This window comes from Corvus hawaiiensis, chromosome 19, assembly GCF_020740725.1.
Source record: "Corvus hawaiiensis isolate bCorHaw1 chromosome 19, bCorHaw1.pri.cur, whole genome shotgun sequence".
NCBI classification, from domain to species: domain Eukaryota; kingdom Metazoa; phylum Chordata; class Aves; order Passeriformes; family Corvidae; genus Corvus; species Corvus hawaiiensis.
This window is the reverse complement of record NC_063231.1, coordinates 8,225,501-8,238,232: the sequence shown is the minus strand read 5'-3', so window position 1 is coordinate 8,238,232 and position 12,732 is coordinate 8,225,501. Positions and strand designations below refer to the sequence as shown.

The following is a 12,732-nucleotide window of genomic DNA, read 5'->3' as shown; positions in this document are numbered from 1 at the left end:
CAGCCCATGCCCATTCCTGCTACAGCTCCCAGGGAGGGTTGTCTGCAAGTTTTCTTTAAAATCAGCCTGGCCACTATCCCTTTGTGGTGTCCCAGGTCCAGTGCCCACTCTCCCAGTGGGACAAGGCCAGCGCTGACACCATTGCCAGCCTCAGGCACAGAGCTGCTCCCGTGTTCACACCGCAGCCTGGGCACATTGTGGATGCCAATTCGGTGCCATCCCCACACAGCCAAAATTCCCAGAGGACCAGGGCTGGCAATGGAGGGTCTGTAGTAGTGGAAGCAAGTGGAGATTGAAGCAAACTCCTGTTAAAATGTGTTTGGCTTTTATCTTCCTTTGAACCTGTCTGGGCAGGCTGGAAAGGAAGCGGAGAGTGGTTGGATCTGAGGGGATAAAGGAGTGCTGGAGAAAATGCAGCCACAGTGAGTGCACCGGCCTGAGGGTGCTCAGTGGGACTTAGGAACAGGGACGGAGGTTTGGCCTCAGGTTTTGGGGCTGAGTAATGAAGGAGGGAATTTGTGGAGGGGCTGGAGGTGGGTGACAGCCTGGATCAACACGAGTGCTCAGGGAGCCACGGGCACAGGGTTTGGATGGAGCAGGGCTCACCACCGTGCTGCTCCCCGAGTCTGGTCACTTCCTAAAAGTCCACCCCCCCCAAAATCCCTACAGTTCAACTGAAAAGGCTTGTTTGCTTGCCGAGTCCCTTCCCCCGCTGCAACAAACATTTTGGTATGCATATCCTTTAGTTCACAGGCTGGTTCTTTCAGAGTTGAACCAAAATAACACCAAGATATTCTTTCAAAAAAGAAACTGGAGCACATCCTCTCTGAAAATACCAAAATAATTCATACAAATTTCCCCCCAAACCCGTTTCCCCTTTCCTCCAACCCAAACTCTTTGTCGAGCTTGCCACAAAGCCCCGAAAGGTTTTGTTAGCCGCAAATGCACGCGATCCATTCAGCCAGAACGTGGCCGGGGACCCGGGGGCAGCACCCCAGCCATGTCCCCCCTCCTCCTCAGTGGCAGCACCCCACCGGTGTCCCCCCTTGTCCCCTTCTCCCCCACATTTGCGCCCTCCTGGAGGGTTCAGCGGGTGGCTGCGGGTACGTGACACGGTGCTGCTATCGGGCACCCCAAGGTCCGTCTCGACTTCAGAGCCTGCAGTTTCTGATACGCATAAAATAACCGCAGGCGCCCTCGGACACGCTCGGAGGTGATACCGCGGGGCCGCCGGGTGTCCGTGTGGGTGCAGCCGGCGGTGATCGCATGTCTTTGAGTCGGACAAGAAAGTTACAGAAAGGGGAGCCCTGTTTGTGAGCTGTGGGTGGGTGGAGGAGGCAAAAAAAAAAAAAAAAAAAGAAAAAAAGAAAATCTCACTTCTCTTCTGGTCTGGGTAAATGTTTAATCCCCAGCTCGGAGAAAAAGCAGCTCAAAAGTGCTTTTTTTCTCAGCAAGTCTGAACCAGTCAGCCTGGTGCCTCCTCCCTCCGGCTCACACCCTCCCTCCCACCGCTCCGGAGGAATATCCCAGCCTGCTCCGAAGTGCAGCTGGGCACCCGGGGCAGGACGGAGCCAGTCCACAGCGGTGTCCGCGCCTACGGAGCTGGGAAAGGAGAGGGGCCGGGAAGTTTGTGTGCCCGGGGCCGGCTGCCACGCTCCCGCTCGCCTGCGCGGCTCCAGTGGTTGAATTACCCGGGATGGGGTCCCCGCACTGGAAAAGGCTCTGCCTTTTGCTCCTGGCAGGTTTAACATCCTCCCTGCTCCTCTACAGTCACTACTACGCTACGGTGGAGGCGCCCACCAGCCAGAGGATCATAGCCAGGTAAGGGGGGACGGGGATGGGAGAGGGGTGGGAGGCAGGGATCTGTAAATCCAGCATGAGGTACCGTGCGCTGGGATGGAGGCGGGGAATCGGGGTGCCGGTGTGGGCCCCTTAGCGCAGGTGATCCCAGCTCTGCCCCCGGCCGTGGGCTGGTTTGGAAAATGTGCTGGAAGCAGGCTCTGCCCCCGCTCTGAGTCCTGGGCACCGGCTCCTGCCCACGGCCACCAGCCGAGCCCAGGGCTGCCCACAGCGGGACCCCGAGGCCATGGGGGGGGGGGGGGTCTCCAGGGGTCCCCGCGTGGGTTCAGCCCATCACAATGCGAAGAAACCATTGCTGAGTCAAGGGACGGCTGAGGGTGAGGATCAAACTCGCTTCAGCTGCCGGCCAGAGCCGCCGCGTGTTCCGCCGGGCTGGTGCAGGATCGGAGCCGGCTGATTGTCCCGGGGGAGGTTTGGCCCCCATGGAGCTGCACCGACCCCCCCCTTGCAGGGGCAGGGCACGGCTGCCCCAGTCCCGGATCCCCCGGGCTGCCCTCCTGGATCCCCCGGGCTGCCCCCACCGCTCGCGAACTCAGGGCTGCAGCGTTTTCCAAACTCCAGCAATTTGCAACTCCCCCTTCGTCTGCCTTCCCTGCATCCTCCAAACCTCCCGAGGCACCTTCCTGAGCCTCCCCCGTGCCAAGCGGGAGGGGGTGCTGGGGTGCCCCGCGGATCCCCGCAGAGTGCGGATGAGCGGGCGGGGGAAGGAGCCGGCACAGCGCTTGGGCTGCGGGACCAGCTGCCCTGACCCCTATGAGCATCAGGTGATGGGCCAGGAGAGCGCTGTGTGTGTCTCTCACCTCCTCCCGGGTGCCTTTGGGTGCCATCGGTGTGACGGAGCCCAGCTGCCCGGGCGCTGCCCGGGAGTGGGGGATGCTATGGGGACCGGAGCCGGTCCTGGACAGGGTGAGATTTACAGCGGGATTTGCTGGGGATGCAGCCGGCTGGGCTGCCCTGGGGTTCAGACCTTCTCCCTTCCCTAGCTGGGAGCTCTCCTTGGCCGATCCCAAGGCAGAGGTCCCCTCTGCTGCTGGGCTGGTGGATCACGAGTATCTGCAGCAGCCCGGGCTGGCTGTCGGCTCTTTCCACTCTCGCCGTGCCCGGTGCTCAGCGGTGCCAGCGGCAGCGTTACCGGGAGCTGCCCGGGGCAGTCCGGCTGCGGTGTAGAGCAGCTTGATGTCCACGAGAGGGGAAACTGGGGCCCAGGAGGGCAGCAGAACGTGCCCGAGGACCACGCTGCAGCTGGGAATGGAAACCAGCCGCGGCTGGTTTCCATTCCTGTCCAGGCACAGGGTCTGTGACCCAGCCGAGAGCAGGGTGTGGAGGAAACCCATGGGATAGAAGCAGGGAGCAGGTTCCCCCACCACATGTCAGGCTAACCCTGCCCAGACCTGCCGCAGCCCCAGGTCACCTTCCATGAAAGTCAACCCAGGCTACAGCCCCTTGATGGGACCAAGGGTCAGCTTGTCCAGCTCCAGAGAGAGGCCCAGAGTGAGGTTAACACAGAGCTGACCTGTGCTTCAAAGCTCTCCTGGACCCTCCTCTTGGTTGTAACTCAACCCGTAAAGCTAAGCCCAAGCCAGAGTGTGGCCTGTTGGCTTCGATTCCCTGTGTTTACAAACGTGGCACCCCGTGAGTGCTGCTCGTCCAGACAGAGCTGTGTCCCTGGAGGAATTGGTGCTGCCCTGCCTGGGTGTGGGGCTGAGTCCGGAGCTGGAACTGGGCTGGCCGGCATTTCACACGGCTGAGGTGCCATCACAGAGCACTCCCTTCCCTCTCTCCAGTGGGGACAGGAGGGTCAGGGTCCTCACCTGTGGGTGCAGGTGACTCAGTTTCAGCAGAAGGTTTGTGTGAGCAGTGTCTCCATGCAGAGGTACAGGGGGACGAAGGGGATCAGGAGGAAGCTGATCCCCTGACGGATGCCTGCAACCTTAACCCAGGACCAGCTCCCCACAGCAACGCCGAGTCCCCCTCCAGCTCCTCACAAAGCTGGTGGCCCTATGGAAATGGGCAAAATGCCCTGGTCCCTGCAGAGCTGGGATGGAGGGAGCCAAATCCCTGGAGACCCTGGGGTTCAGCTGAGCACAGCCCTCTTCCACTCCCTTCCCATCCATCTCTTCCAAACCCCACTGGTGAGCTGCTGGCTCTGCTTGTGGCTTTATTGTTAGGGCAGATGGGATGAGCAAGGAGCTCTGCCCAGCCTCGCTGTGCCACTCTGACTCTGCACCAGGGAAAGATGCTTCCGGAGCTCAGCCCTTCATGGTGAGGTGGAGCAAGAGCGGGTTCTTGTTGCTGTTTGAGTTCCCTCAAACATCTCTGTGTGGCCCTGGGAGTATTTGCTGAAGATAAGGCCAGAGTGTGTGCTCACAACACTCACACACAGCGTTATCTTCCGGAAATGAGGGATGGCCATGGACCAGAAACGTCATATTTGTGAATGTCCTGGTGGTGAGGGAGTGCACCCAGGCTTGGCTGGCTCTGCTGCCACCGCCAGTGCCCGGGCAGCCTCAGCCACTCCTTCCTGCAGCCCCATTGTGCATCGGTTGGTCCTGGGCAGGGTCGTCATCTTCTGAGTCAACCAAGCAGCACGAGGCGCTTCACCACATCCTGGCAGGTGACGTCAAAGCGCTTGGCTCCCCATCATGCCGCCGAGCCGCTGTCTGGTGGGGGACCAGCTGCCCCACGCCCTTCCCGGCAGGGTTTGGGCAGCAGCGGTGCTGAGGAGCTGGCTGCAGCACCCACAGCTGGCAAGGAAGTGCAGGGAGGTGCTGGCACTGATTTATCAGTTCTGCACAAGTCCTGGAAGAAACGATGAGCAGGTGCCACCCACTGTGTCTGGCCATGGGTGGAGGTGGGGCCCAGTGCCCTTGGAAGGTCCGCAGGAGCCAACCTACCAGGCTGCCTGTGCCCACCTCCTTCCACCCTGGGCACAGCCAGGCTGAACCCCCTGGGGCTCCCACAGCATCCCTGGCAGCCCAGAAAGTAGCACAGCACCCTCCCACTGCCAGTGCCCAGGGCTTTGCCTTGTGCTGCAGGCACTGGAATGAGGCAGGGAAGGGGAAGGGAAGAAATAAGAGCAGGAGAGCTTGGAGAGCTGGGGAGGGGCTGGGTGGGCAGAGATGTGCATCTGGGGCTTGTGAACCTGATGGAAAGGGCTGGGGAGGTGGTTGGGCTGGGAGAGGCTGTTTGGATGCAGCTCAAGCTTGGCTGTGGTGGGTGAGGGTAACAGCCTCAGGGGGGCTGCACCTCGGTGGCCAGAAAAGGGGTGGATGACCAACCCAGGGGCTTTGCACGTAGGGACTTCAGTGCTTTGCAGGAGCCAGCTCTGGGCTTGGAGCAGGGAGGTTTCCCCAGTCGCTGGTCTGTTGGTGGGTTGGGTGGTGGAGGTGTTGATAAGCTCTTCTGTTGAGGCACATGGGCTGGGGATCAGCTGCTCTGTGAGATGGAGGCAGCACGTGGGGCTGGGCAGCTCCCTGGGGTGAGCTCCTTGCACCCCAGGGCAGCTCCCCAGGGCTGAGCCCACTCAGTGTCCAGAGCTGTGGGACACCTGTGTGGGAGAGCTTTGCTCTGGAGGGTGTGCTGTCAGTGCCTGGGCTGAATGAGCAGCTTCCAGTGTAGTCTGGTACAGCCTTGGATGGCCTTGCCCTTGCTGTGTGCAGACCCTGCTCCCTGCAAGCCAAGGGAATAGGCAGGTTTGCTCTGGCTGGGATTAGTTGGATGCTCTCAGGGATAACAGAAAGGCCCTGCAGAAAGATGCAGCTCTGCATCTCTCTGGGATGGCTCAGTTGCATCTTGATGGACCCTCCTGGGGATTTTCCCTCCCTCCTCTCTCTCCCTGCTCAGACGATCCCAGGATAAGCCTCAGGGATGAGCTGGTGGGGGCCACGCTGTGCTGACCCCTGGGCTGTAGCCTTGTGTTTGGAGTGGTGGGGGCTTTCCAGGACTCTGCTCCTGCTGGGAACCTGACTTCCCATGGGACACCAGGGCAAGACACACAGGCTTGATTTACAAGCTGCCCTGCTCTGCTGCTGGGGCTCAGCCTCCTGCACCCTCAGCATCCCCTGCCCAAAGCTGGCAGCACTGGGATAGTGCAAGGAAGGTGCTGGGACTAAAACCTGCTTGACACTGCCTTTCCATTCACGCCTGGGGAGATGCTCCAGCTCCCAGTGCCAGACCCCAGGCAGGGCGCTGGGCTGTCCCCCCATGTCATGCCATGCCCCCAGAGTGGCACGGAGCAGGATTTGGGTGGCAAACGGGTTTGGATCCACTCCTTGGCAGGGCTGTGGGCGCTGCTGTTGTTGACAGGGGCTGTGGCAGGGACAGAAACCCAATGCCTGCTGTGCCCCTGTGCCAGGCAGTGTTGTGCCGGGGGGGGAGGGGGTGAAGCTCCGCTCCCCACCTGCCTCTACCTGTCCCCAGGCTCCCAGGCAGAGATCCCGTAACAAGGAGCCCTTGTTCCTCCACAATACCCCCCTTCTGGCCGCAGCACCTGCCTCCTGGGCTGGCTGGGGGGCTCTGAAGGGCCTTTCTGTGTGGGGATGAATGGGAGCCTGTTCCCCTCCTGTGGGCTCCCACTCCTGCTTGCCAGGCTGCGACCCTGCCCACCCCCAGCCCCAGTGCTCACCCAGGGGCTGGGTCAGCTCAGCCTGGCCCCGTGGGGCTCAGGGCACCCCAAATTGCTCAGGGTGGGCAGCCCCTGCTACTAATGAAGGATCAGGGCATGCCCCAGCCACTCCCATGGCAGAGGGGGTCCCATGCACCCCGAGAGCCTCCAGACCCCGGTTGCTGATTGCTTCTCCAATATAACAATTAAATGTGTCCTGCTGGTCTGTCCAGTTTATTCCAGTCTGGTCCTCTTGGGACTCAGGGATGGTGGGAAGAGCCACGGAGGTCTCAGCAGGATTCGCCCAAGGCTGCAGACTGGACTGGCTGTGGTTTTTGGTTTGTGGGAGTCCTGGTGGTGGGACTCACCAGGAGATGGTGGCTGCACAGACCCTGCATTTTGCAAAGCCTCGTCTCTCCACTTGCAGATGGGGATGGGTGGGCACAGGCAGCAGTGGAGGGGAGACATGTGGCTCTCACAGGTGGGGGGATATTGGAGTGCTCAGTGTCACCTCCTCAGCTGAGCCCTCACTTGTCTTCTCCCAGCTTGCTGCAGCCGGAGCCACTGGTCCTGGCTCCCTCAGGGACACCACATGGAGCTGGCAGCCGCAGGTGGGCTCCTGGAGGCAGCTTGGACAGGTAAGGAGGGAAGATGTTCAGCCATCCTGGCAGGAACTGGGAGCTCCCTGCCCACTGTGCAGTTCCCCAGTGCCCAAGCAATGGATTTTTAACTCTGCCACATGTTTCCCCCATCCCAGTGGGAATTCCTTCAAGCCCTCTGCCGAGCTGGAGGAGCCGGAGCCCAGCAGAAAGCAGGTAATCATTAGCACAGCACAGTAACGTCCATGGTGCCTCTCTGTGCTGGGTTTTGTTGGTTGAAGAGCTGTGTGGGGAGGCTGAGGAGGAGCAGCTTCCTCTGGAAGGGGTTTACAGAGGAGCAACCTTGTCCCATCCACACGTGATCCTCCCCAGGCCTCCCTGCTGCCATTGCCCAGTGTGGAGGCTGGAGCCAGCATCACCCACTCCCTCCAAACCCTGGGGACTCCTGGGCCAGCAGTCCAGGCTGGAGACTCGTGGGGATGGACCCAGGCCCTGGTGGGGGGACTGTCACTGGTCTGTTCTCATAGAGCAGAGCCCTTTAACGGGGTGCCCTCACCTGAAGGTGCTGAACCTTTCACACTCTCAGGTGACTCTGTAAGCCCTGGTTCTCCCAGCCCCGCTGAGCTGGGTGCCAAAGGCTGTTTTGCCACACGAAGCCGAGGCGTGAGGCAGTGCCCCGCTTGGGTGACCCAGCAGAACGTGTGATGGACAGGGAGCATTTCTGTCCCTGGGTTTGTTCTCGCCTTGGTGCGTACTGAGGGGTGGAGGTGTCACAGGGAAGGCAGACCCAGGCTGGAGAGTGAATGGGGATCCTCCTTCCTCCCTCCCAGCCCAGCCCCTGCCTCCGCTCGGTGATGGCCAGAGCAAAGGCAGACCTCACGTTTCGGGAGATCTTCCACTTCGACACCCCCGTGCTGATGTGGGACCAGCACTTCACCCTGGAGAGCTGGAAAAGGCTGAAGACACGACACGTCCCCTATGGCTGGCAAGGCTTGTCCCTCGCAGGTACAGACCCAGCTGGGATGTGGGGCAGCTTGAGGGGACTGGGGAGCCCAGCGGAAGGGAACGGAGATGTGGGACAGGCAGAGGAGCCCTGCAGAGGAGCCAGGGATGTTGGTTTCTCCCCAGCCCACCTCCCAGGGCAAAGGGCAGAGGGTGCGGCTTTGCAAACACCGCTTGCTGCATCTTGTGACATTTTCCTGAATAAAGGCTCCAGTGTGTCCATGATTATTAACTGGGGCCGGAGGAGCTCGGATAACTCGCTCCATTGTTGTGCACGGAGATTGTTTCCCTTCCCACCCCAAACCCACTCTCTGTTCTCCTCGGCAGCCGCTGGCTTCAATCCCTGGGCTGGGATGTGCTGGGAACGGCGAGCAGGAGAGAACCAGTGGCTGTTGCAAAGAGATGTTGTCAGGAGGGGACGTGGCCACCACAGGCAGCAGCATCTGCAGGGCTGGGGCTGGAGATGTCCGGATACATCCCTGTGCCTTGTGCAGCCTTGGGTGGCCACTGTTTGGAGCAGGGTTAGGAACAGGGGGAGATACGAGGAGGTGGCACCAAGCTGGAAGAGAAGGGACTGTCTGGTGTCCCCATACCCCACCTGCAGACCTCTCTTCCTGCACGGGGGTGGTGTGAGTTTCCTCGTGTGCTGCTCCTGGCTGTGCTGTGCCAGCTCTGTGCGTGCTGTAGCCCGTGCTCACAGGGGTTGACACACACCTTTTCCCCGCTGACTGGCCACATCCTACTCCATTCCAGTGGTGGGCAGCACCCTGCAGCTCCTCAACACCTCGGCCAACCGGCACCTCTTCGACAGGGCCGCCTTCCCCGGGGGCTGTGTCCGCTGTGCCGTGGTGGGCAACGGTGGCATCCTCAACGGCTCACGGCAGGGCAAGGCCATCGACAGCCACGACCTGGTCTTCAGGTGAGGATGAATCCCAGGCAGGATGGGGCCGTGGGTGCTGGGAGATGCCAGCCCTGGACGCGTGTTCTCCGCTTTTCCTGCAGGCTCAACGGTGCCGTGATCAAAGGCTTTGAGGAGGATGTCGGCACCAAGGTCTCCTTCTACGGCTTCACGGTGAACACCATGAAGAACTCCCTCATTGCCTACGAGGAGTATGGCTTCACTCAGATCCCCCAGGGCAAGGTGAGACCCTGAGGGCTTCTTGGGGAGTTGATCCAAATTGTCCCTTCAGGCTGGGCTTGCTTCTGAGACCTTCTTCCCCTCTCGGGAGCCCTCAGTCCTCAGCTGCAAGCGTGGGCAGTGTCCTTAAACCCTCCTGCAAGTGCCACGTCTGTGTCCCTGCTGCAGGACCTGAAGTACATCTTCATCCCCTCGGACATCCGTGACTACATCATGCTGAGATCAGCCATCCAGGGCAGCCCAGTGCCTGAGGGCTCAGACAAGGGAGACGAGTGAGTAGCTCCCCAAGATTCCCCAGCAGCCCTGGTGGCGCAGGCATCACTTGCCCATCCTCACCCCACATTTGTCCCTACTGGGATAAACCCCAAGGAACTCCAGGACTCCCATGACAAAGTTCTGCCCTTCTCCTCGCCCTGCTGCAGGCCACAGAAGTATTTTGGACCGGAGGCATCTGCAGAGAAGTTCAAGCTGCTGCATCCTGATTTCTTGCAGTACCTGACAGCAAGGTGAGGGTGATGAGCACTGTGGCTGCTGTCTGGCTCTGCTCTGGGCTGGGCTCAGACCGCCTGCCTCCCTCCTCTGCTCGTTCCAGTACAGACCAGTACCTGCCCAGCATCAAAGTGCAGTCCCAGTCTCCCCCAGACACTGGAACCACCCCTGCCCTGCTGTCTGCACACAACGCAGAGGCATCTCCCCCCTGCCATTCCTGCTCACTGCAGCACAGCTCACATCCCCTCCTACACCTGCCTGTGCTCACCTTACTCCCATTCCCCAAAACAAATTACATTTTGTCCCAGTCTAACAGGAGCAAAGGTAGGGCCCAATGGGATGGTCTTCTCCTGCCTTTTATGAAAGCAGGTGCCTGGCTTGGGGTGGTTCCAAACAGCAGAGAAGTGCCTTTTACTAATCTCTGTGCAAATGAGCTCAACCTTAGAGCAGCTGTCAGAGAACCCGCCTGAGCCCTGTGTTTCACGCAGTGCTGCTGCCTTACTGGGCACTGGCACCACTGGAGAGGGCAGGGTGGGTGTGGGTCTGGGGGCTGCAGGGCTGTGCCAGCCCTGAGCCCCCACAGCTGCCGTGGCACCGTCAGGTTCCTGCGGTCAGAGCTCCTGAACACCCAGTACGGCTCCCTCTACATGCCCAGCACCGGTGCCCTCATGCTCCTCACCGCGCTCCACACCTGTGACCAGGTAAGGGGCCACGGGGCCACTGTCCTCCTGGGGAGAAGGAAATCCCCCCTTTGGCTGCTGTGCGGCTCCAGTGTGTCCTGGTGGCTGTCCTACGTGTCCCCTGTCCCTGAAAGGAGTGGTGGTGGTGGTGGTGGTGGTGATGGACCACCTGAGGTGAAGCCTTGACCCTGTCCTCTGTCTGCCCCACCTCCCTCCCCACAGGTCAGTGCCTACGGGTTCATCACAGCCAACTACGAGCAGTTCTCAGACCACTACTACGAGGTGGAGAAGAAACCTCTGGTGTTTTATGCCAACCATGACATGATGCTGGAGGCAGCGCTGTGGAGGAGCCTGCACCGTGCAGGGATCATCACCCTCTACCAGCGCTGAGGCTGGGAGGTCGCCCACAGGGGCAAGTTCAAGGACTCTTGTGGCTGTTCTCCTTTTTCCTGAGGGTCACCTTCTCCCTCCCAAGGGCTCTTCCCAGCTGGCCAGCTAGCCCACGGAGCAGACCTGCTGCACCACAGCCAGCAGTGGTGTGAGGATAATGGGGAAGCTGAAGCTGGTGGAGGAATGTTGCATTTCCTTAGGGATCAGTGTGATTGAACGTGGCCTTTGGGGCACCCAGAAGCACCACAGCACATGGCTGTGCCCTGCCAGCCCCATGAACGTGGCTATGGGGCAGTAGTGGCCCCTGTGGAGCACAGGAGGGGCAGGATGATGCTGGAAGAGGATGATGGAAAATGCCCTTCACCTTAAATGCTCGTGGTGGGACCACAGCAGGCAGGATAAATCCTTGCACTGGAGACCAAGTGGCAGGAGGTGGCACGTTTGGAGAACAACTCCCTCCCAGACTGCAGAAAGTCCCAACTCCAGCCAGCTGTGTGGACGTGTGCCACCTTCCAGAAGGATCTGTTTGCCTCCCTGGTCAGTGGCACAGACAGCAGGACAGACACACAGTGGGCCCTGTCACTGTCCCCTTCTTGAGATCTGGTGTTTTCTGACAAGGAAGGGGCTCAAAAGCCATCAGCCACAAGGAGGGTCACAGCAGCTCAGCCAGGACACCAGGAACACGTCCAGGTGATGCTGGCCTCAGCCATGTGTGTGTGGCACTGCGTTTGTCAGGCTTTTCTTGCACAGGGACTCCGTGGTGCCCTCTGAGAGGCAGCCCCACACCAGGTGGGTCAAAATGATGGTCACTCTTTTAATTTCCTTCCCAAAACCCCAAGGGAGAGGAGGGTCCTGAACCTTTCAGCTGTCCCTCATACACCAGCACTGCTCAGGGAGACCCACCTGGGGAGGCTTCTCCAGCTGGTGGGGCTGGAGGGTGGAGACAGAGCAGTGTAATGCCAGACACTTTCCCACTTTCTGTAATTACATAAATGTTGAATGATTGTTTTCCTTAACTCCTGTTTCTGTTGTTTTGATGAACTGGGTGGGGTGAGACACCCCCCCCCCCCTTTTACCTCCCACAGCAGAGGAGCAGTAACAGGGAGTAGAGACTTCAACTGGGGAACAGCTCCAGAGGCAGATGGGGATGGGAACAGGTTTAAATCATGGAGACTGAGACTGGGAGATGCGTTTGCTCTGAGCACAGCCCTTTTCCGCTTGGAATGCCATTTGCTGTACAAGGTTGGTGTACAGAGATGGCAAAAGATACCCGGGCCCTGAGCCAGGGAACCTCCAAACCCCCTGAAGCTCCCAGGAGGCTGCTTCCAGCCAGTTCCCAGACGCAGGTTAGGCTCCAAGCCTGTTCCAGATGTAATCTCTAGCTTGGGGCCCATCTTGTGTTCCCACGTCTCAAATTAACCTTTGTTCCCATCAGAGCCACCTTACGCTGGCACCACAGCAGCCTGTCAGGCCTATTTTGTGTTTCCAAACACTCAGCAAAACCTTTTGTGACACGAATGAGCCTGATCCTCACAGCCCCTGGCCAAGACACTGAAACCTCCTCAAAGCAGCTCTGGCCAAGCCTCAGGTGCCATCAGAGCAGGACAGTGCTGTCATGGTGCTGCAATCCTGCCTGGAATCATCCAGCTCACAGGCACTGCATCAGGAATTAAATATTGGGAACTACAAGGTGCACCTTTCCTTTCCCCTCTCAATAAGGGACATTCCCAGCCAAGGGTGGAGCCTGGTGCTGGAGTTTAACTCCGTTTTAAGGACTTAGTCACAGCTGTACTCCCAAGCACACCACAAGAACCGTTTGGCACCAGACCTTAGCCATAAGTTAGTTTTCTCACACTGTTCCCACTAATTACTTCTGGGACAGAATCTGCAGACAGTGAGGTCTTCGGGTTTGCTATGAAGGGTAAGCTCCCAACTGCCACTTCAGGAAGTGTTTTAATCCAAATCCTTCCT

General features: G+C 59.6%; 1 protein-coding gene across 1 annotated transcript; it reads left to right on the top strand.

Annotated features, from left to right (window-relative positions):
* The first annotated feature begins 1,436 nt into the window (after positions 1–1,436).
* Positions 1,437–11,777, top strand: ST6GALNAC2 (ST6 N-acetylgalactosaminide alpha-2,6-sialyltransferase 2). Its single transcript, XM_048323942.1, has 10 exons — positions 1,437–1,821; positions 7,009–7,101; positions 7,221–7,278; positions 7,893–8,067; positions 8,818–8,983; positions 9,067–9,205; positions 9,371–9,474; positions 9,625–9,708; positions 10,293–10,392; positions 10,594–11,777. The coding sequence occupies exons 1-10, from the start codon at positions 1,697–1,699 to the stop codon at positions 10,759–10,761; spliced, it is 1,212 nt and encodes a 403-aa protein (XP_048179899.1). The 5' UTR covers positions 1,437–1,696; the 3' UTR covers positions 10,762–11,777.
* Positions 11,778–12,732: the final 955 nt, after the last annotated feature.

Coding starts and splice junctions, on each gene's coding strand:
- ST6GALNAC2 (XM_048323942.1), top strand. CDS start 1,697: ATGGGGTCCCCGCACTGGAAAAGGCTCTGCCTTTTGCTCCTGGCAGGT. Junction 8,068..8,817: donor GCAAGGCTTGTCCCTCGCAG/GTACAGACCCAG, acceptor ACTCCATTCCAG/TGGTGGGCAGCACCCTGCAG. Junction 10,393..10,593: donor CGCTCCACACCTGTGACCAG/GTAAGGGGCCAC, acceptor CCCTCCCCACAG/GTCAGTGCCTACGGGTTCAT.